This window comes from Xenopus laevis, chromosome 7L (assembly GCF_017654675.1).
Source record: "Xenopus laevis strain J_2021 chromosome 7L, Xenopus_laevis_v10.1, whole genome shotgun sequence".
In the NCBI taxonomy this organism is placed as follows: Eukaryota; Metazoa; Chordata; class Amphibia; order Anura; family Pipidae; genus Xenopus; species Xenopus laevis.
In genome coordinates this window covers 116,101,049-116,124,378 of record NC_054383.1, presented here as the reverse complement: position 1 = coordinate 116,124,378, position 23,330 = coordinate 116,101,049, and the positions used below count along the sequence as shown (strand labels likewise).

The 23,330-nt window shown below is 41.9% G+C and overlaps 1 protein-coding gene across 1 annotated transcript; it reads right to left on the bottom strand.

Moving 5' to 3' along the window:
* Positions 1-519: 519 nt before the first annotated feature.
* On the bottom strand, positions 520-22,889 carry elf5l.L (E74-like factor 5 (ets domain transcription factor)-like L homeolog). The gene is made up of 6 exons (XM_018226334.2): positions 21,996-22,889; positions 19,077-19,250; positions 16,336-16,422; positions 14,995-15,063; positions 14,660-14,852; positions 520-1,251 (listed from the first exon to the last, which is right to left on the bottom strand). The coding sequence occupies exons 1-6, from the start codon at positions 22,081-22,083 to the stop codon at positions 1,143-1,145; spliced, it is 720 nt and encodes a 239-aa protein (XP_018081823.1). The 5' UTR covers positions 22,084-22,889; the 3' UTR covers positions 520-1,142.
* Between the last annotated feature and the right edge of the window lie 441 nt (positions 22,890-23,330).

The window sequence follows — 23,330 nt, the reverse complement described above, 5'->3', positions numbered from 1 at the left end:
GAGTTGTAGTTAAACGCCTCAGTTAATAGTGCTGCTCCAGCAGAATTCTGCACTGAAATCCATTTCTCAAAAGAGCAAACAGATTTTTTTATATTCAATTTTGAAATCTGACATGGGGCTAGACATTTTGTCAATTTCCCAGCTGCCCCAGTCATGTGACTTGTGCCTGCACTTTAGGATGGAATTACTTTCTGGCAGGCTGTTATTTCTCCTACTTAATGTAACTGAATCAGTCTTAGTGGGACTTGTCTTTTACTTTTTAGTGCTGTTCTTAGATCTACCAGGCAGATGTTATTTTGTGTTAGGGAGCTGCTATCTTGTTACCTTCCCATTGTTCTGTTGTTAGGCTGCTGGGGGGGAGGGAGGGGGGTGATATCACTCCAACTTGCAGTACAGCAGTAAAGAGTGATTGAAGTTTATCAGAGCACAAGTCACATGACTGGAGGCAGTTGGGAAATTGACAATTTGTCTAGCCCCATGTCAGATTTGAAAATTAAATATTAAAAAATCTGTTTGCTCTTTTGAGAAATGGATTTCAGTGCAGAATTCTGCTGGAACAGCACTATTAACTGACAGTATCCCTTTAAATGACAGCCAAAGATTTAAATGAATGGCCAGAGATGAGATATTCCTACTTTGTATAACTCACAGGGCCTCTCAAAATCATTTTTGGCCATTTACCATAACTAAAGACCTCCATTCAGTGCTGCAGCACTCTGAATGGTTTTATGTCTTTAGCAGGGATACATTTAACAATATCGAGTCCAAGTGATAAATAGGAACTTAGTGACCATTATTGTCCTAGTTCTAACTAGCAAATACTGGGTGACAGTTTGATTCCATCTGGCCTGTTTATGGAATCAAACTGATCACCTTCCATATCAATGCTAGGATTGTACTGAATCACATATATGGTCAGCATTTCATTGGCCACTCTGCCGATCCCAAAAGCCCAAGGGCCAATGATTTTAGCCCAACTCGGCCCACCACAAACATCCAGTATTGTCTTATTGTACAGCCACCTTTATCTGTATATCTATACAATCCTTTGATACTGGAACTCCCCTGAGAATAAATATGATGTCCTAGACCTGCCTTCCCTTATTAAATGTCTATGTGAGTATTTCTCTCCTGGGCTTGTGCTATGTGACTTTCTGAAGAGGTTCATCCTTCCAGCCATGGGCTTTTCTTCCAAATTTGTACGTTAGTCTGCCGTTCACTCTCTCCAGAATCCCCGACTTGTAGTAGTGCCTGAAAGAAAGGGCAGATATAAGGTGAGACATTTTGTAGCCATTGTTTCTTTTCAACCCTCCTTGGGTTGCTGAATGTTGGATGGTTCGCCTTTAAGTTAACTTTCATTATGTTATAGAATGGCTAATTCTAAGCAGCTTTTCAGTGGGCCTTCATTTTTTATTCTTTTTTTATAGTTTGTGAAATATTTATTCTGACTCTTTCCAACTTTCAAATGGGGATCACTGACCCCATCTAAAAACAAATGCTCTGTAAGGCTACAATTTTTTTGTTATTGCTACTTTTAATTGCTCATCTTTCAACTGAAGTTGTCTCCTATTCATGGTTGCCAGGATAATGTGTGCTCTAGCAACCAGATTGTTGACATTGCAAACTGGAGAATTGCTGAATAAAAAGCTAAATAACTCAAAAACATCTTTACATCATACTAAAAGTTAATTGAAATGTAAGTTACCCCTTATGTAAAGCACATTGGCTGATGAACATGGAATAGTGACATATTGACTGCACTGAGTCCATCTGCCATTAGCCTAACAAGCTTATCTTTAATCTTTAATGGGCTGTAAGGCCTTATTAAATCTTCAATAAATAAATAAAATTTTTGGTATCATTATCGGTTTCATTATTTTGTGTACCTTACACAGCCTGACTGAGGTGGTGCAGGCATGTAAGATCCACATCCAAAATGAGTTCTATGGAAACCAGAATCACAGAAAGAGTGGATTGGCACCTTTTAGCTGCATTGCATTGTGATTATTCTTCAGTTTCAGGGAGGTTAATGCAACTGAACCCACACATCTTGGCCACAGATCTGTTTCCATATACAATAGTTACTGGGTGTGTAAATGTTTCTTTTGGCAAGATCAACAATGGCCCAGCCTGAGCCCCACCTGCCTGACCATTGTTCACTTTGTATTTATACCCAACAATAAAAAAATGTCTCGCTGACAGAGAAGGATTGGGACAAGATAGGGCCCTAGATATGTCAGAGATTTAGGGGACCAATGTAGTATCTCTTGCTTATCTCTTGGTGGGGCACAAACCAAAGACACCTGAAAGTCCCCAGAGAATTATTTCCATAGAAACTGTTCAAGCAACAAGGCTTATTGTATGCAGCAAATTATACTAACAGCATTTTAGCTTTCATTGGTCTAGTGCAGGGCTGTATCTATGACACGGTCTGCAGGGCCGGGCCAAGCTGCCCACTAGCCCTTGTGCGCGTCTGAACATGCGTCAGTCTTACCGTGACCATTCGCAGTAGCAGAGAGGAGGGTGAGGGAGAATGAAGGAGGGTAGTGAAGGAGAGGAGGGAGGGGAGAGCTACAGAGGGCAGCGAACAAGGACTAGGGGTAGGCAGAAGACACTTAAAAGCTACCTGCCAAGCACCACCTACGCAGGTGCCTCTTCTGCCTACTACTACTTCCGGCCCCCCCATCTCCCTAAGCTCCACCTCCAGATTTATCTGCAAGAGTGGACAAGAGCCCACATGTCCCAGAGCAGAGGTCCTCAACCTATTTTACCCGTGAGCCACATTTAAATATAAAAAAGTTGGGGAGCAACACAAGCATGAAAAAAGGGGCTGCCAAATAAGGGGCTGTAATAGGTTATTTATGTGGACTGTCAGACTATAACTGGTCTTTATACCTCCAAAACTTGCCTCCAAGTCAGAAATCCAAAAATATACACCTTTACACTTTTGCAACATCCAAGGGCTTTGTGAGCACGGTGTTGCTTGAGAGTCACTGGTTGGGGATCACTACCCTACAGTATCTGTATAAAATACACCTTTGGTCTAATGCTATGAGGTTCTGCTTTGGTGAACATTTGTCCCCAAAATATCTAACCTACACCCATGACACAATGGTCAATTTTGAGGTATTTTGTCTGTAATGTATCAAAGCTACCAGATCTGCGGGGTGGCATGGTTTCAGTTTATATGAATCACAAGGGAGTGGGACAATGGCATTTTTCAAACTTCTGAGCAATTCTGATGCAATCTGACTTTTAATGTGGAATTACCCTAAGCATGCTGGGACAGGGCGACTTTTCAGATCTGCAGATATAGAAACCAAACTGTCATTTCAGAATAAGGAAAGGCTAATATAATAGCTGAACAAGCCACAGCAAGCAGTGAAAGAATACCAGGAGACCAGGTGAAAGTCATATCAATGGAGATGGAATAAACACAGCAATAAGATAAGACACACACCCTGGTTTTTTCAGTTTTTCCATGATTTTTTTATTGGATGCAAATATACGTGCTCTATTTCCCTCTCATTTTGTTGCCCTAGGGTTGATGAAGGTTTTACTAGTTCAGAATGCAGTTTTTACTATTGCCTGGTTGGTCACAAACTTCCTTATCACCCCATAGCCCTCCTATTGTGGTATAAACCATAGGGTTAACACCCCCCTTTGCTCAGGAAGTAACCAATGGCTTGTGGGAGGAAAGTATGCCAATTAATACAAGGGTAGTTTACAAGTACCTATTCCCTAGTATATAAAAAGAAAAAGGAAATTGTCCTCACACTCTTTCTGCTCTCAACCATAGCAGAAGGTAAGCCTGCTAAAGGGCCTAAGGTGGAGGTACCCCTGAGATTTAAAGGAGAAATAAACCCCCCCAATAAGAAAAGCTCCTCCCTACTACTCTAGATAGTCCCCTCTCCCTGCTTCCCCCCTGCATAGTTGATTACCCCTGAAAGTACCCCTAACACAATACTCACGTATCAGTGCAGCAGGGCTGGTCCTATCAAATGTGGGGCCCAATTGGGACCATGTTGGCGGGGCCCCTAGACAAAGTGTTGCTGGCTACTGACACATAGAGATGTCGCGAACTGTTCGCCGGCGAACTTGTTCGCGCGAACATCGGGTGTTCGCGCTCGCCGGAAGTTCGCGAACGTCGCGCGACGTTCGCCATTTTGGGTTCGCCATTGTTGGCGCTTTTTTTGCCCTCTCACCCCAGACCAGCAGGTACATGGCAGCCAATCAGGAAGCTCTCCCCTGGACCACTCCCCTTCCCTATAAAAACCGAAGCCCTGCAGCGTTTTTTCACTCTGCCTGTGTGTGCTGAAGAGATAGTGTAGGGAGAGAGCTGCTGCCTGTTAGTGATTTCAGGGACAGTTGAAAGTTTGCTGGCTAGTAATCGTTTTGATACTGCTCTGTTATTGGAGGGACAGAAGTCTGCAGGGGTTTGAGGGACATTTAAGCTTAGGTAGCTTTGCTGGCTAGTAATCTACCTTCTACTGCAGTGCTCTGTATGTAGCTGCAGTGGGCAGCTGTCCTGCTTCTGATCTCATCTGCTGACTGCTGCAATAACAGTAGTCCTTGTAAGGACTGCTTTTATTTATTTTTTTGTTGTTTTACTACTACTACTACTACTACTATAAGAGCCCAGTGCTATTAGTCTAGCAGTGTTGGGGAGTGGGACTGGTGTGCTAATCTGCTGCTCCTAGTAGTTCAGCAGCACCAACTTTAATTTTTTTTTTTAATATTAATTTTTTTTTTATTTTACTTTTTTTTATTTTACTACCGCTGTAGTAGTGTATAAGTTGACCTTTTAGGCATTATTTGCCCTGTAGGCATTATTTGCACAGTGTTTTCTTCAACCCGCCATCTAGCTGTGTGACCTTGTTCACATTCTGTCTAAATATCCATAATATTACCGTCTCCAGAAAAAACACCGGAGTGACTTTTTTCAAGCAGCATTCATATATTTTACGTAATCCGTATCCACCGCTGTAGTAGTGTATACGTTGACCTTGTAGGCATTATTTGCACACTGTTTTCTTCAACCCGCCATCTAGCTGTGTGACCTTGTTCACATTCTGTCTAAATATCCATAATATTACCGTCTCCAGAAAAAACACCGGAGTGACTTTTTTCAAGCAGCATTCATATATTTTACGTAATCCGTATCCACCGCTGTAGTAGTGTATACGTTGACCTTGTAGGCATTATTTGCACACTGTTTTCTTCAACCCGCCATCTAGCTGTGTGACCTTGTTCACATTCTGTCTAAATATCCATAATATTACCGTCTCCAGAAAAAACACCGGAGTGACTTTTTTCAAGCAGCATTCATATATTTTACGTAATCCGTATCCACCGCTGTAGTAGTGTATACGTTGACCTTGTAGGCATTATTTGCACACTGTTTTCTTCAACCCGCCATCTAGCTGTGTGACCTTGTTCACATTCTGTCTAAATATCCATAATATTACCGTCTCCAGAAAAAACACCGGAGTGACTTTTTTCAAGCAGCCATAATATATTTTACGTAATCCGTATCCACCGCTGTAGTAGTGTATACGTTGACCTTGTAGGCATTATTTGCACACTGTTTTCTTCAACCCGCCATCTAGCTGTGTGACCTTGTTCACATTCTGTCTAAATATCCATAATATTACCGTCTCCAGAAAAAACACCGGAGTGACTTTTTTCAAGCAGCATTCATATATTTTACGTAATCCGTATCCACCGCTGTAGTTGTGTATACGTTGACCTTGTAGGCATTATTTGCACACTGTTTTCTTCAACCCGCCATCTAGCTGTGTGACCTTGTTCACATTCTGTCTAAATATCCATAATATTACCGTCTCCAGAAAAAACACCAGAGTGACTTTTTTCAAGCAGCATTCATATATTTTACGTAATCCGTATCCACCGCTGTAGTAGTGTATACGTTGACCTTGTAGGCATTATTTGCACACTGTTTTCTTCAACCCGCCATCTAGCTGTGTGACCTTGTTCACATTCTGTCTAAATATCCATAATATTACCGTCTCCAGAAAAAACACCGGAGTGACTTTTTTCAAGCAGCCATAATATATTTTACGTAATCCATATCCACCGCTGTAGTAGTGTATACGTTGACCTTGTAGGCATTATTTGCACACTGTTTTCTTCAACCCGCCATCTAGCTGTGTGAGCTTGTTCACATTTTGTCTAAATATTGATAATATTATCGTCTCTAGAAAAACCACTTGAGTTACTTTTTTTCAAGCAGCATTCATATATTTTACGTAATCCGTATCCACCGCTGTAGTAGTGTATACGTTGACCTTGTAGGCATTATTTGCACACTGTTTTCTTCAACCCGCCATCTAGCTGTGTGAGCTTGTTCACATTTTGTCTAAATATTGATAATATTATCGTCTCTAGAAAAACCACTTGAGTTACTTTTTTTCAAGCAGCATTCATATATTTTACGTAATCCGTATCCACCGCTGTAGTAGTGTATACGTTGACCTTGTAGGCATTATTTGCACACTGTTTTCTTCAACCCGCCATCTAGCTGTGTGAGCTTGTTCACATTTTGTCTAAATATTGATAATATTATCGTCTCTAGAAAAACCACTTGAGTTGCTTTTTTTCAAGCAGCATTCATATATTTTACGTAATCCGTATCCACCGCTGTAGTAGTGTATACGTTGACCTTGTAGGCATTATTTGCACACTGTTTTCTTCAACCCGCCATCTAGCTGTGTGAGCTTGTTCACATTTTGTCTAAATATTGATAATATTATCGTCTCTAGAAAAACCACTTGAGTTGCTTTTTTTCAAGCAGCATTCATATATTTTACGTAATCCGTATCCACCGCTGTAGTAGTGTATACGTTGACCTTGTAGGCATTATTTGCACACTGTTTTCTTCAACCCGCCATCTAGCTGTGTGAGCTTGTTCACATTTTGTCTAAATATTGATAATATTATCATCTCTAGAAAAACCACTTGAGTTACTTTTTTTCAAGCAGCATTCATATATTTTACGTAATCCGTATCCACCGCTGTAGTAGTGTATACGTTGACCTTGTAGGCATTATTTGCACACTGTTTTCTTCAACCCGCCATCTAGCTGTGTGAGCTTGTTCACATTTTGTCTAAATATTGATAATATTATCGTCTCTAGAAAAACCACTTGAGTTGCTTTTTTTCAAGCAGCATTCATATATTTTACGTAATCCGTATCCACCGCTGTAGTAGTGTATACGTTGACCTTGTAGGCATTATTTGCACACTGTTTTCTTCAACCCGCCATCTAGCTGTGTGAGCTTGTTCACATTTTGTCTAAATATTGATAATATTATCGTCTCTAGAAAAACCACTTGAGTTGCTTTTTTTCAAGCAGCATTCATATATTTTACGTAATCCGTATCCACCGCTGTAGTAGTGTATACGTTGACCTTGTAGGCATTATTTGCACACTGTTTTCTTCAACCCGCCATCTAGCTGTGTGAGCTTGTTCACATTTTGTCTAAATATTGATAATATTATCGTCTCTAGAAAAACCACTTGAGTTACTTTTTTTCAAGCAGCATTCATATATTTTACGTAATCCGTATCCACCGCTGTAGTAGTGTATACGTTGACCTTGTAGGCATTATTTGCACACTGTTTTCTTCAACCCGCCATCTAGCTGTGTGTATTATCGTTTCCAGAAAAACCAACTGAGTTTTTGTTGTTGTTGTTGTTTTTTAAAAAATAATGCCAGGCAAAGGCAGGCCGCCACGCAGAGGCCGTGCTAGGGGCCGTGCTGCTATGCAATCCTGTGGCCCTAGCAAATTGCCCAGTTTTAAAAAGCCAATGACCCTGAACTCCCAAAATGCTGAAGAGGTAGTTGACTGGCTTACACAGCACACCCCATCCTCTACCGTTTCTAACTTTACCACAACATCCTCCTCATCCTCCACTGCTATGGCCACCCCACGTAACACTTCCTCCACCACCGGTGCCCCTTCTTCACTGGGGTCAGAGGAGTTATTTTCCCATGAGTTTCTTGAACTGAGTAATGCGCAACCATTATTGCCAGAAGAAGATGAAGGAGATGAGGACCTTACACCAGATTTAATTCTGGCAGAGAACACGACAGAGATGGACATAATGAGTGATGAGGAGGAGGTCCCCGCTGCTGCTTCCTTCTGTGATGTGTCAGAAGAAATTGATGCATCTGAGGAGAATGATGATGAGGAGATTGATGTTTTGTGGGTGCCTAGTAGAAGAGAGCAAGAGGAGGGTAGTTCAGATGGAGAGACGGAGAGTCAGAGAGGCAGTAGGAGAATAAGACTTAGAAGAAGCAGGGAGGACAGCCCGCAGGGATCAGTAGGGCAACAACATGTATCGGCACCTGTGTTCAGCCGGCCAACGCACCCGCCATTGCCGCCAATGCCGCCAACTTCTACTGTTACCGCCAGATCGCACACTTCCAAAAAGTCAGCAGTGTGGGATTTTTTTAATGTGTGTGCCTCTGACAAAAGCATTGTAATTTGCAATGAGTGCAGTCAGAAACTGAGCCTTGGTAAGCCCAACAGCCACATAGGTACAACTTCTATGCGAAGGCACATGAGCGGCAAGCACAAAGCACTTTGGGAGCAACACCTCAAAGGCAACAGGCAAACTAAAAGCCACACTCCTTCTGGTCCAGCATCTTACTGCTCTACCTCTGCTCTCCTTGACCCGTCTGAACCACCCTCCACTCCGCCTTCCACCTTGACCACCTGTTCCCATTCCCAGTCATCTGCCACCAGCCAAGTTTCTGTGAAGGCCATGTTTGAGCGTAAGAAGCCAATGTCTGACTGTCACCCCCTTGCCCGGCGTCTGACAGCTGGCTTGTCTGCACTCTTAGCCCGCCAGCTTTTACCATACCAGCTGGTGGACTCTGAGGCCTTCCGCAAATTTGTAGCAATTGGGACACCGCAGTGGAAGGTACCCAGCCGCAATTTTTTTTCTAAAAAGGGAATACCACACCTGTACCAACATGTGCAGAGCCAAGTTACCGCATCTCTGTCACTTAGTGTTGGGCCAAAGGTCCATATGACTACTGACGCATGGTCCTCCAAGCATGGTCAGGGCAGGTATGTCACCTACACTGCCCACTGGGTGAACTTGGTAATGGCTGGGAAGCAGGGAATGGGTAGCTCAACAACAACAGTGGAGTTGGTGTCACCGCCACGGATTGCACGCGGTTCTGCCACCACCTCTACTCCTCCATCGCTCTCTACCTCGTCTTCTTCTTCTTCTTACTCTGCTGCTGGGTCCTCCTTCTCCTCCTCCACACCTGTGCACCCCCAGCTCCCCCTAGGCTATTCGACGTGCCAGGTACGCCGTTGTCACGCTGTCTTGGGGATGACGTGCCTGGAAAGCAAAAACCATACCGGATCTGTACTCCTGTCATCTCTGCAGTCACAGGCCGATCGGTGGCTGACCCCACACCAACTGCAGATCGGAAAAGTGGTGTGTGACAATGGAAGCAATCTGTTGGCAGCGTTGAGACTAGGCAATTTAACACATGTGCCCTGCATGGCACATGTGTTAAATTTAATAGTCCAACGTTTTGTCTCCAAGTACCCAGGATTCCAGGACGTTCTCACCCAGTCCAGAAAGGTGTCGGCCCATTTCAGACGTTCCTACACAGCCATGGCACGCCTTGCTGACATTCAGCAGCGCTACAACATGCCAGTCAGGCGTTTGATTTCTGACAGCCAGACTCGCTGGAATTCAACGCTCCTTATGTTGGAACGTCTGCTGCAACAACAAAGGGCCGTCAACGAGTACCTTTTTGAACTGGGTGGTAGGACTGGATCTGCACAGCTGGGGATTTTTTTCCCCCGTTACTGGGTGCTTATGCGCGATGCCTGCAGGCTCATGCGACCTTTTGAAGAGGTGACAAATATGGTCAGTCGCACCGAAGGCACCATCAGCGACCTAATACCCTTCGCTTTCTTCCTGGAGCGTGCCGTGCGACGAGTGACAGATGAGGCTGTAGACCAGCGTGACGAGGAGCTGGAAGCGCACGATTTCTGGTCGGAATCACCAGAACGAACCCAGGCACCTGCTGCAACGCAGGGAGAGGTGCCAGAAGTGGAGTCAGAGGAGGAAGGTGGCTTTGTGGAGGAGGAGGAGGAGGACCAACAGGAGCAGGCTTCCCAGGGGGCTAGTGGTGACCTTTTGGGGACCCCTGGTCTTGTACGTGGCTGGGGGGAGGAGACCGTGGATGATGCAGTCCTTGATAATGAGGAAGCGGAGATGGATAGCTCTGCATCCAACCTTGTGAGAATGGGGTCTTTCATGCTGTCATGCCTGTTGAAGGACCCCCGTATCAAGAGGCTTAAGGAGAAGGACCTGTACTGGGTCGCAACGCTACTAGACCCTCGGTACAAGCATAAAGTGTCAGAAATGTTACCAACATACCACAAGTCCGAAAAGATGCGGCATTTACAAACCAGCCTGCAAAACATGTTGTACAATGCTTTTAAGGGTGATGTCACTTCAGGAACTCATCAACATTCCAGGGGCAGAGGTGCCAGTAATCCTGCCACGAGCACACCTGCAAGGACAAAGCCCTTTGGCCAGTCTGTAACGTCAGACATGCAAATGTTTTTCTGTCCAAGGCAGCGCCACAACCCTTCTGGATCCACCCTCAAAGAACGCCTCGACCGGCAGGTAGCGGACTACCTGGCATTAACTGCAGATATCGACACTCTGAGGAGCGATGAACCCCTGGACTACTGGGTGCGCAGGCTTGATCTGTGGCCAGAGCTGTCACAATTTGCCATGAACCTCTTGTCTTGCCCAGCCTCAAGTGTGCTCTCAGAAAGGACCTTCAGTGCAGCAGGAGGGATTGTAACTGAGAAGAGAACTCGCCTAGGTCACAAAAGTGTCGATTACCTGACCTTTATTAAAATGAATGAGGGGTGGATCTCGGAGGGTTACTGCACGCCGGAAGACTTGTTCTGACTTCTATGCAGCTGTCCTTCTCTTCAAGCCTCATGACTCCACACACAGCTGTCCTTTAGCGTCCTCCTCCTCCCTCCGCCACCGTTACAAACTAGGGTGCAAACCCTACTGGTTTAATTTTTTCTGGCCTCTGTGCTTCAGTGGCTGCAACCAAAAAAACTGGGCAAACAATGTCTACAAGGTCAACGTATGGCAAAAAATGACTATTTTCAGCATTTATATGGCATATTTTTTCTGGCAACTGTGCTTCAGTGGCTGCGTCCAAAAAAATGCATATTTTCTGCATTTATATGGCATAATTTTTCTGGCCTCTGTGCTTCAGTGGCTGCAACCAAAAAAATGCATATTTTCAGCATTTATATGGCATAATTTTTCTGGCCTCTGTGCTTCAGTGGCTGCAACCAAAAAAATTTATATTTTCAGCATTTATATGGCATAATTTTTCTGGCCTCTGTGCTTCAGTGGCTGCAACCAAAAAAATGCATATTTTCAGCATTTATATGGCATAATTTTTCTGGCCTCTGTGCTTCAGTGGCTGCAACCAAAAAAATGCATATTTTCAGCATTTATATGGCATAATTTTTCTGGCAACTGTGCTTCAGTGGCTGCGACCAAAAAAATGACTATTTTCAGCATTTATATGGCATATTTTTTCTGGCCTCTGTGCTTCAGTGGCTGCGGCCAAAAAAACTGGGCAAACAATGCCTACAAGGTCAACGACGTTGACCTTGTAGGCATTGTTTGCCCAGTTTTTTTGGCCGCAGCCACTGAAGCACAGAGGCCAGAAAAAATATGCCATATAAATGCTGAAAATAGTCATTTTTTGCCATACGTTGACTCAACGTATATGGCAAAAAATGACTATTTTCAGCATTTATATGGCATATTTTTTCTGGCAACTGTGCTTCAGTGGCTGCGACCAAAAAAACTGGGCAAACAATGCCTACAAGGTCAACGTATGGCAAAAAATGACTATTTTCAGCATTTATATGGCATATTTTTTCTGGCAACTGTGCTTCAGTGGCTGCAACCAAAAAAACTGGGCAAACAATGTCTACAAGGTCAACGTATGGCGAAAAATGACTATTTTCAGCATTTATATGGCATATTTTTTCTGGCAACTGTGCTTCAGTGGCTGCGTCCAAAAAAACTGGGCAAACAATGCCTACAAGGTCAACGTATGGCAGTTGTTTAAAGAGAACAGTAGATTACTAGCCAGCAAAGCTACCTAAGCTAAAATGTCCCTCAAATCCCTGCAGACTTCTGTCCCTCCAATACAGAGCAGTATCAAGCAGATTACTAGCCAGCAAACTTACTATCATCTGTCCCTGAAATCACTAACAGCTCTCCCCCTACACTATCTCTTCCAAGCACACACAGGCAGATTTTTCAGATACATTTTTGCCCTTGATCCCCCTCTGGCATGCCACTGTCCAGGTCGTTGCACCCTTTAAACAACTTTAAAATCATTTTTCTGGCCAGAAATTTTTTTTTTAGATGTTAAAGTTCGCCTTCCCATTGAAGTCTATGGGGTTCGCGAACCGTTCGCGAACCGCTCGCGTTTTTGCGCAAGTTCGCGAATATGTTCGCGAACTTTTTTTCCGACGTTCGCTACATCCCTACTGACACACCAAGTATTTAGGAAAATAAGGGCATACAGGCACAAAATAGAAAGGAAAGGGGCAGACAAGGTAACATAATAGGGGCACACAGGGTAAGAGAGAGAGGGAGGAAATAGGAGAGTGGACTGGGCCAATTAGTTTGGGGCTGGGCCGATTCAGCTTGGGAGCAGGCTTGGTTGGATTGGGGGCAGGCAGGGCCTATCAAGGTTGGAGGAAAGCTGGGCCTATGAGAGTTGGGGGCAGGCTAGACCTATGGATTTGGGGATGGGCTGGACTCTCAAAGTTGGGGGCAGGCCAGGCAGCATCATGTGCTGAGGGAAATATTATCTGTGCTGCCCTGTGGTGCGGGGCCCCCCAGAGGTGCGGGGCCCAATTGGGCCCAATTGGTCCAATTGGCCTAAGGCCGGCCCTGCAGTGCAGAGTAAATGCAGCGGAGCTCATGGGCACCATCTTCCAGCTCTTTTGTATTTTTCCTTAAGTGAACGGCGTATTGGGGCATGTGCAGTCCTCCATATCGTAGCAACTGTGCATGTGGCAAAATTCCGGAAAATGCGGGAGGGAAGGAAGACGTTCAGAAGAATACGGAAGAGCCAGAAGATGGCGTCCATGAGCTCTGATGCACTTACTCCGATATTTGAGTATTGTGTTAGGGGCAATTTCATCAACTATGCGGCGGGAAGCAGGGAGAGGAGACTATCTAGGGTAGTAGGTAGGGACTTTTCTTATTGGGGGGGTTTAGTTCTCCTTTAAACGGGAACTATTGCAAAAATGAAAATTTTATATAAGCTTCAACATACTGAAATAAGAAGTTTTCTAAATCAGTTAAAAGTTATGTACAGTTTCTGAAATAATCAAGTTCATCTTCACAATTCCTCTCTCAGCATCTGTTTCTCCTCATTCTGTCTTCATGCAGCAGTTGGGTGTCAGATGAATGATCCAATGTATCTTATAAGGGGCCTCCTTTTGCTTAAAAGATGTATTAGAGCTCAGTCTATTAAAATCACCAGACATCATGTCTCTCTACATGCAGGATTTGTGCAAAAGGCAGTTATTTTGTTCGATTTTGTTTGTACTGGAATCAGTTATTTGATTGAGCTCTAATTCATCTGCTAGGAAAGGACCCCCCCCCTATAAGTTATATTGGATCATTCACCCAACTCCTGCATGAAGACAGAATGAAGGCAAATAATTGCTGAGAGAGTAATAGTGAAGATAAACTTGATTATTTCAGAAACAATGCAGAATATGTAATTGATTGTATTTGGAAAGTTTCTTATTTAAGTTTGAGGAAGCTTATATTAAATCTTTATTTCTGCAATAGTTTCCCTTTAAGGAGGGGTGGTTGACCCTAAGGTAACCATTCCTTAGAGAAGTAGGGGGTACAGGGACTCCATAAATGAGGTTATGAAGTGACAGACCAGCTTTTTTTTTATAGTACATCCCAGAGGTGTATGATAGTCAAGCTAGAAATGAAGAGCTGTTCTATATAGGGATGCACTGAATCCGCTATTTTGGATTTGGCCGAATCCTTCGCAAAAGATTCGGCCGAATACCGAACAGAATCCGAATCCTAATTTGCATATGGAAATTAGGGGTGGGAAGGGGAAAACGTTTTTTACTTCCTTGCTTTGTGACAAAAAGTCACGTGATTTCCCGGGCAGAAGGATTCGGCTGAATCCAAATCCTACTGAAAAAGGCCGAATCCTGCCCGAATCCTGAACTGAATCCTGGATGCATCCCTAGTTCTATATTCCACCAAGGAACACTCACCTAAGTGTCACTGCACCTAAAGTTACAGTTAATCAACAACACCTTTCCTCCACTTCAAGCGAAGGCTTATCTGAAAGAGGGTCTCAATTGAATAGTGTTCTCCTGTTCTTCTTCCATTGGCCTGGTACATCAGTACCTCCATGCATGAATGAGAACCTTCACAGATATGTTCCACATGAATTTCATACATGAAAGAGGGAAACCCATTCATTTTAAATGGGAACAGTCCCTGATATAAAATAATACTGCTTAAAACAGATTCCACTACAATTTTTGGGGAGTCTCACCTTAGTGCTCTGCTCAGTTTCTCATAATTCATACACTTGTTCTTCTTTTGTTCTCCCCAGAGCTGTGCAAAGGTGTCAGACCGAATAACCCGGAAGGTTCCCTCCTTTCGGTTCTCCCAGCGCACTGCTTCTAGGTCCTTTGTTGGGTATAACAGCAGGTCTCGCACAAACTCCCATAGATGAACACTCTGACCTTAGTAATAATCAATGAGCCATGCATTAGTACAGTCATGCCCTATATGACATTATGTGTGGGCTGTACAAGTCAGTAAGGGTGAAATTATTGCCAAGAGCTTCTGCAGCAGCTGAAAAATGTAGTTATGTTAGAGTGTTACCTTTTTTCTTTTGCCGACTGTTCTCCCGCTGTACTTTCTGGGTTTTACTTTCTCCTGGGACGCCTGTGTCTAAGGCAAAATTTAAAAGGATTTTATTAATTATTATTATTTCTTTATTATTCTGACTGTCAGGACTAGGGACGAAAGAAAAACACATTTTACAGCTTTAAGAGGACGGTTATTTCTATTAAAAAAACAATTTACCAATACAGCAGTGTTATATCAAAGCCAGAGGTACTTCGTCTTCAGGTGTGAAGATACAAATTACAGAAAGACCCATTATCCGGAAAGCCCCAGGTCCCGAGCATTCTGGATAATAGGTCCCATACCTGTACTAGCTGTGTATAACAATAATTAATGTGCTCCAATTTGTAAGAAATGAATACACAATTGGGATAATGTAATACAAGTATGGCACCTGTTATCCAGAATGCTCAGGATATGGGGTTTTATGGATAACAGATCTTTCCGTAATTTGGATCTTCATACCTCTACCTAGACTACTAGAAAATAATTTAAACATTAAATAAACCCAATAGGCTGGTTTTGCTTCCAATAAGGATTAATTATATCTCAGTTGGGATCAAGTACAAGCTACTGTTTTATTATTACAGAGAAAAAGGAAAAATTATTTAAAAAATTTGGATTATTTGGATTATTTGGATAAAATGGAGTCTATGGGAGGTGGCCTCCCCATAATTCGGAGATTTCTGGATACAGATCTCCGTATAACGGATCCTATACCTGTAACAGGCCTAGAATTTGATCCAGGTCTAGTATCCCATAACAACTAATTACATTTTTGCTTTCAGGGGAAGTCACTTTCAAATTAACTTTTAGTATTATGATATTCTGAAACAATCTGCACTCCATCTTCATTTTGTATTTTAAAAAATGTTCTTAATTATGTAGCTTTCTGTTCAGCTCGGCAATTTGGAATTTCGTCTGCCATCTATCTGCTAGGATCCAATTTACCTAGCAACCAGAGTGGTTTGAATGAAAGACTGGCAAATGAAGAGGAGAGAAAAGTAATAATAACAATAAAATCGTAGTATCATAGTATCAATCGTCAGTGACCCCCATTTAAAAGCAGGAACAAGGCAGAAGAAGAAGGAGAAATAATTTAAAAACTATGAAAAAAATGACGACTAGCTAAAAAGTTGATAAGAAAAAGATATTCTATAACACTCTAGGAGATAACCCTTTCGTTTTAACTTGTTGGTTTAGTCTATTCTTTCACTAAGTAAAGAATATACATGGCTGCAGATTAAAACCAACAAATTGCCATCACTTTAATGAGCCTGAATATTGTGAGTAATTGGGTAACGATCTACTACTCACCACCAACCATAAATGGACTCTTTGTATTCTCTTGTAAAACCTGTTCGTCCAAATTCCTCCTGTAGGCTGTCACAGTGGCCAGTAATTCTGAGGATAAATAACAAGAGGAACTAACGCAATAAGAGAGGAGGTTAAGGGAAAACAAAAACATCACACCTAATGATCATCGTTCGGTTTTATTTGTATCACTTATTTCTAAAGAAGCCCTAACCTTGTGGTTTTGTTTCACCACCAGACTGCCCTGATATCAGTGGCAAGTTTCCATCATGCCGAGTAGCACTGAGCTCTAACACCTATCCAAATCATTATGACCCCTTGCTAATCACATGCATGGATTAGTGATAAAGTCAATAAATTGCAGAAAGTATATTGTTAAATTAAAATGATCAGTAATGTAAAAGTGCTTCTCTTGGGAATGGAAAACTCTGGCATGGGGATAGACGTTAGTGCTGACCCTTGCAAAGAGGAGACCCATGTCTTCAGAAGAACCCAGGGCATAGTGCTGAAAAGAAGGTACTGACTGATGGTCTCAAATCACCCCTCGAACTAAGCAGCTCCACAATCTGGCATGCAGAATTAAGACACATTTTAAATCTGCATTAAACCCACCCAAATGAGAGTGAAACTTTTTTTATTAATCAACGTTTGACCATTCACCCATCCAAAATTTTATCTTGTTTATAAATAAAATAACTAAAAAAACTCCATAAAAAGGAACGAAGACTCTAATCATACGAATTTACTCCCCAGTTGCTCGTTTTTTTGGGTTATCGCCAAAAAAACTGAATTTTTGAGATTATCGGGCTAAATCCACCACAATATCTTCAAATTGAGATATGGATATCTTCCATTGATTTATACATGAACTTGACAGGTTTAAAGTGACGGATTTTCGGATTCGGCTTTTTGCAGCATCTGGGTATATTAAATCTAGATAAAATGTAAAGTTTTTTTTCCACTAAAAACGTGAGTTTTTGCCCCACAAACCAATCAATAACTCCCTTTATATTGTACAAATATTTTCAAAGATGATACATAGATTTGTCTAACTCTTCTTCCATGGAACAGTGGATGTAACAAAAGGAACTGAAGGAAAGGAGGTATTATAATCAGCATAGAAAAGGATTTCTTTGCCATTAAAATAACCAGATTATGATATTTCTTACCAAAGCACTCAGTGGTGCAGGTTAAAATTGAATTGGTGCCTTTATAGCAGGCACAGCTGTGATTTGTAAAACAAATTGGTGGCAAGTGATTGTAGGAATGTTGTCCATTTGGGAATCAAAAGAGTTATCTGTTCTCTTTTGTGTTTGTCTTCCCTTGGATCAACAAGGAAAGGGTTTTGTTGAGGCTGAACGCAATACAATCACATCTTCAGGAACCCTTTCCTCACAAAATACTTTCAACCTTCAAAACAGCTTGTGCAATAAAATTTGGTGTTTGTGCCACATAATTATCTGGTGACACACATTCATAGATTCAATAGCACTCATACCCACTCCCCTTAAATGAGGACATACTGTTGATAGTGATGTCAGATTATGAATTATGAACAGCCAAAGGTTGAACCAGAAAACCCAAGAAGAAGTTTGGTGTCTGAGAAGGCTTTCTACTAGATGTTGGGATCTGTATAATTCGTATTGGGCAATGATGTTGGGGATCAGCCCTAATTTATTCCACAGGGGTTCTGTTAGATTAAGGTCAGGGCTCTGTGCAGGCCAGTCAAGTTCTTACACTCTCATCTCAGCAAACCCATTCTGTATGGATCTTGCATTGTCCATGGGGCATTATTGTTATAAAACAAGAATGGGTCTTCTCCAAGCTATTGCCAAAAAGAAGAAACAATGGAATTGTCAAGAATGTCATTGTACACTGTAGTTTTAATGCTTGTTTCCAGTGGAACCAGGGATCCAACCCCAAACCATGGAAAACAGCCCCAGACTATTGTTCCTGCACCACTACCCAATTGTCAGTATTATGCATTTAGGCAGGTAGCATTAGGAGCTCGGTGTTGAGTGTTCCAAAATGTCATTTTAGATATTTGGATACTTATATATAGTGGATATATGGTATGATGTGACATTGCTTCTGCACAATTTAACCCATTTTCAACAAATATTGTCCTTCAACCGCTACAAACACATAGAACTAGGACTGTCAGGCGTGCAAAGGGCCAGTAGCAAGAGTAGCAGCTACAGTATAACGGTCTGATACCAAACATTAAAAAAAAAACAATGTTGGTAAAAATTGATAGCCAGAGATGGGTGGATTTCTAAGAAAATGTACCTATTTAAAATACAAATTGGACATATATTCATGTCCAATAACATGCACAAAGTTTCCCTAGTTTGGGAAACCATAATAACCCATCAGATAATTTCAAACAGCAAACCTGAAGATGCTAACTGCCTAAGGCTGCATTTGGGTGAGTAGAGAAGAGAAGAATACTTTGCACCTGTAGTCACATTTTTTATTCATCTTCAAAGGTGCTTTAATTACATTTTGTTGCTAATTTGTATGGAGTTTTGGCTCAGCTCATCTCAGAACTGTGGATATTCTAATTCTCCAACTGACTGCTTGATTTAACCATGTTAATATTCTAATACTATGATTGGTTGATTAGCCCAGCCCTGTTTATATTCTTACATTCTAATTGGCTGCAGGCTGGTTTGGGCAGGCTCACTTCAAAAAGGCACAAGAACATTAATGGCTTACGCGTTATATAATGTAATGAATATTACCTGTAAACTGAGGGGGTCCTTCAACAGTGCTCTCTTTATCTGCCATATTGCATGTGTCCGACACCAGAGTAGAATAACTGGGCAAGGCAAGACAGGCCAAGAAGGGCAAGTCCATATCACTGGTTTCATAAGCAAACTCTGAATGGTCCCAGGGCAATGAGGCTGCACAAACCTCTGAATAGACAAAAAAAAACATTGGTTTGCAGAGGAAATCCATTAGTATGAAGTAAGTACAAAACACAGAGCAGGTGCCAACCCTAGTGTCAAAACACTCAACTCAACTGTTCTTGTAGCCTGAAACACTATCAGTAAAAAAATCTTGTCTTAAAAAAACAAAGTGTTCATTAATTAGATTAGTGCATTCAAAATTAATGGATATGGACATTTTTTAAATAAAGATATGTACATTTTTCCGAGTTAATAAAGTTTCATCTTCTGTGTTCCAGCCATAGGAATATAGTTAACTGCCTGTATTGCAAAGAATTATTAGATTAGTGGCCTTTGCCTAAAACACTGTTTACTGGTTTTACAACCCTGCATCATGGGGAAATAAAGTTAAGGCAAAATATCATCGTATTCTGTCATTTCCATTTTTTTGTTCATTTAATTTGGTGGATGCACTTCCACGTGTTTATTTGTAGTTAATTAAAAAGCCATTTCAAGCTCTCTGCAATTATACGTATGCTTTATTCTATTAATATCTGCCATATTTCTTCCGTTAGCAAATCATTTGACTCTACGATTTAAAATAAAAAAGGGGTATCAGACCACTGACTCATTACTGGTTGAGAGTTAAGCTGGCCATACACGGGCCGATAAAAGCTGCTGACAGGCCAAGTCGGCAGTTTATAGGCCCGTGGGGCGCTGCAATGGGCTTCCCTGATCGATATCTGTCTGAAAGTCGACCAGATGTAGATGTGTCGGGCAGGGTTTGTTAATGCGGGCTGTGATCCAACCGTCCGTATTGGCTGCATTATGATCTGATCGTTGACCACCTTAGGCTACTGGAAGAAGGCATACAGGTCATTATGTACCAGGAAAAATACAAGCAGAAAAGAAGCAGAGAAGTAAAATATATATTTCCAATACCAAGGAGGTTTTATCTTAAGAATTGGATGCATTTTTGTCAATACAAGTTACTGAAATTAGTACTTAGTACAAAGTAGATCCAGGGACTGGTCCAATTCAGGTCTGGACTGAGATTTATATAGGACCTGGCATTTCAAGTACACAGGGGTGTAAAGACCCCCCTACAGATCCAATAAATAGTGAGTGTCTATTTCCCCTCCCTCAGATGTTTTTTTTTCGCCTTTATCTGCTTGACAAAAATCGGATTATCCTGGGTGTTACACCCCAGCAGCGCTATGTGAGATGACAGCAAATGACATGGTGCATAGGTTTAGCATGTTCCCTGCACACACCTTATAGCCCCTACTTTGTAAGACATATTTATCAATGGGTGCATATCTGTTGTATGGTATTTTTATGGGTGGTGAAAATAGATTTCACTGATCTCTATTTATATTGTAGTAATTTTTTTAAAAGGAATATTTAACAAAAGGATGGAACAGAGCTCATCGGAGGGAAATGCCACTACTCTATTTTCATCTAGAATGGGATTTTTTGGGCTACATTTAACAAAGGCTGAATACAGAGCAAAGGAAAATTTCACGTTATGGATTTTTTTTTTTTTTTTAAAAAAAAGACTCTATTGAACTCTGTTTTTCACCCTTGTTAAAAAAAAAGCCTATATAATGTCACCAATAAAGCCTATATAAGTTAACAATAAACACCATGGTATCTACCATGTAGGTGCTCGAAGGCCCATACCTAGGTGGTGGAGTACTGGGCCAAGACAGGTCCATTGCCTAGGGCAGCACCAGACCTAATACAGCCCTGTATTCGCTCCATTGATTCCAGTTTTACTGTCCCTTTGCAAAGGAAATTCTTCAAAGCTTGCCATACAAAAGCCAATCAAAGCTGAAGACTAGATGCCTAGCAGCTTATTAGCAAGAACATTAGGAAGGTCTGCGTGACCGATATCTGGCCAAAAATTGGTGAGCTATCTATTAGCAGGATTGAAAATCCCATTAGCCGTGGCCCACATCTGTACATTGATATGGTCCTAACCCATTGGGTCCCTATGTGCACACAATATAATCCGGGGGCCAATAATCGGATCAACCCAATGTACTTGACGCGTGGGTGACCACAAGTGTTTTCCGCATTTTATTTTTTTCCCTGCATCTTTCTAATTTTGTATTTGGAACATTCAGCTTGTTGTAATCCTTTTATTCACTTACATTTTCTTTTGCCCTCTGTTCTGGCTTTCAGGTCACCATACAGTGGAATTAAAAAACAAAACAGTAAAATATGTGAACACAATAGCTCCAAAAAAAGAAGCAAAAACCCAGCTAGAATGTCACTCTATATAATATACAATACAGGTATGGGATCCATTATCTGGAAACCAGTTATCCAGAAAGTTCCAAATTACAGAAAGGCTGTCTCCCATAGACTGCACTAAAATTAAATAATCCAGATTTTTAAAATCGATTTCCTTTTTCTTTGTAATAATAAAACAGTACCTTGCACTTGATCTAAACTATGTTATAATGAATCCTTATTGGAAGCAGAGCCAGCCTTCCGGTTTATTTAATGTTTACATGATTTCCTAGTAAACATAAGGTATAAAGATCCAAATTATGAAAATATCCGTTATCCAGACAACCCCAGGTCTCGAGCATTATGGGTAACAGGTCCCATACCTGTACTATATATATGTAGAGGGCCTTCTACAGAAGACACGTATAGCTTATGATAGAGACAGGCAGCCTTGAGTAATTCAGAAGAGTGCTGAACATTAGCTGATCCCTGGGTAATAGATTTCAGCAGGATGTAGATCACCTAGAGACTTACCTGTCAGCAGGGCCTGGCTGGTAGAAGGTGGGAGATCCTCGGGTAGGTTTGAAGGAAGACTAAATGGCATGGCTGGATGGTGATACATGGTGGCTCAGAAATGCAGAGTGTAATCCCAGTGACGTTGTTGCTGGACAGTCAGGCTGAGACACAGGTTGTACAGAGGAGATTGTCCATCCTGATAGCACAGAGCACTTGTATTTGTTTAGTGACAGTAAAGTACTCAGACAGGACACAAAGAGAAGCTACACTGCAAGGGCCGAGTAAGACTAAATTCTCAAGTGACGAAACAAGAGGGTCCCCTAGTAATATTACAGATGCTTTGTCTTCTCCAAGTCAGTTCATCAGGCTGTGTACGGAAAAGATTTATTCCAAAACAAGAGCCAGTGAATATGGATCTGATCGGGAACTTGTCCTCTTCTTTGTTCCCTGCTTGCTCTACTTTCTCGGCCTCCGGCAGAGCAATGGCATTCTGCCAGCCCTCACCTTGGTATTCCCTTCTGGGCACTCCCTGTAAGTTTATCTCAGCAAAATAAGGTGTAACTGTAACTTAAGGAACAGGTGACTGTGCTGTTAAAGGGATACAATCATCACATTATTGCCCATACACTTTGCATATATATAGTCCCTAAATTGAGGGGCCCTATTCAGTTTTTTAAAGGTCTGCGACTGAAGGCCAATCAAGCTAAGATTAAGGAATGAATGATTTTTTTGACATCTTTTCAAGATCTATAGCTCAATCTTTTAATGATCATTTGTTTTAAAGATAGGGATCAAGTTTTACCTGGACAGTCTTGTGCTATTCAGGGGCATTTCTGACCCAAGCAGTGTCGGACTGGGACACCAGGGGCCCACCCAAAAACTTTGACCAGGGGCCCACCAATTAACCTTAGACCAGGGGCCCACTATTAAAGGAGAAGGAAAGCTACGGAGGCATTTTATTGCCAATAGATTAGCTGCAATAGTGCAAGCTAGAATGCTATATTTATTCTGTAGAATGTTTTACCATACCTGAGTAAAAAGCTCTAGAAACTCTCTGTTTATGATAGGAGCTGCAGTATTAATGTGGTGTGACATCACTTCCTGCCTGAGTCTCTCCCTGCTCTGGGCTCAGATTACAGTAGAGAAGGGAGGGGGCTGAGAGGAGCAAACTGAGCATGCTCTTGCCCAGGGCAATGAGGATTAAGCTGAAGGCAGGAAGTCTGATACAGAAGCCCATGAGTACACAATAGAAGGAAAGAAATGCAGTGTTTCTTTTGACAGAGGACTCAGAGCAGCATTACTTTGGGGGTTTACTGGTATATTTAGATGGACCTTTCTGATAAGGCTTATATG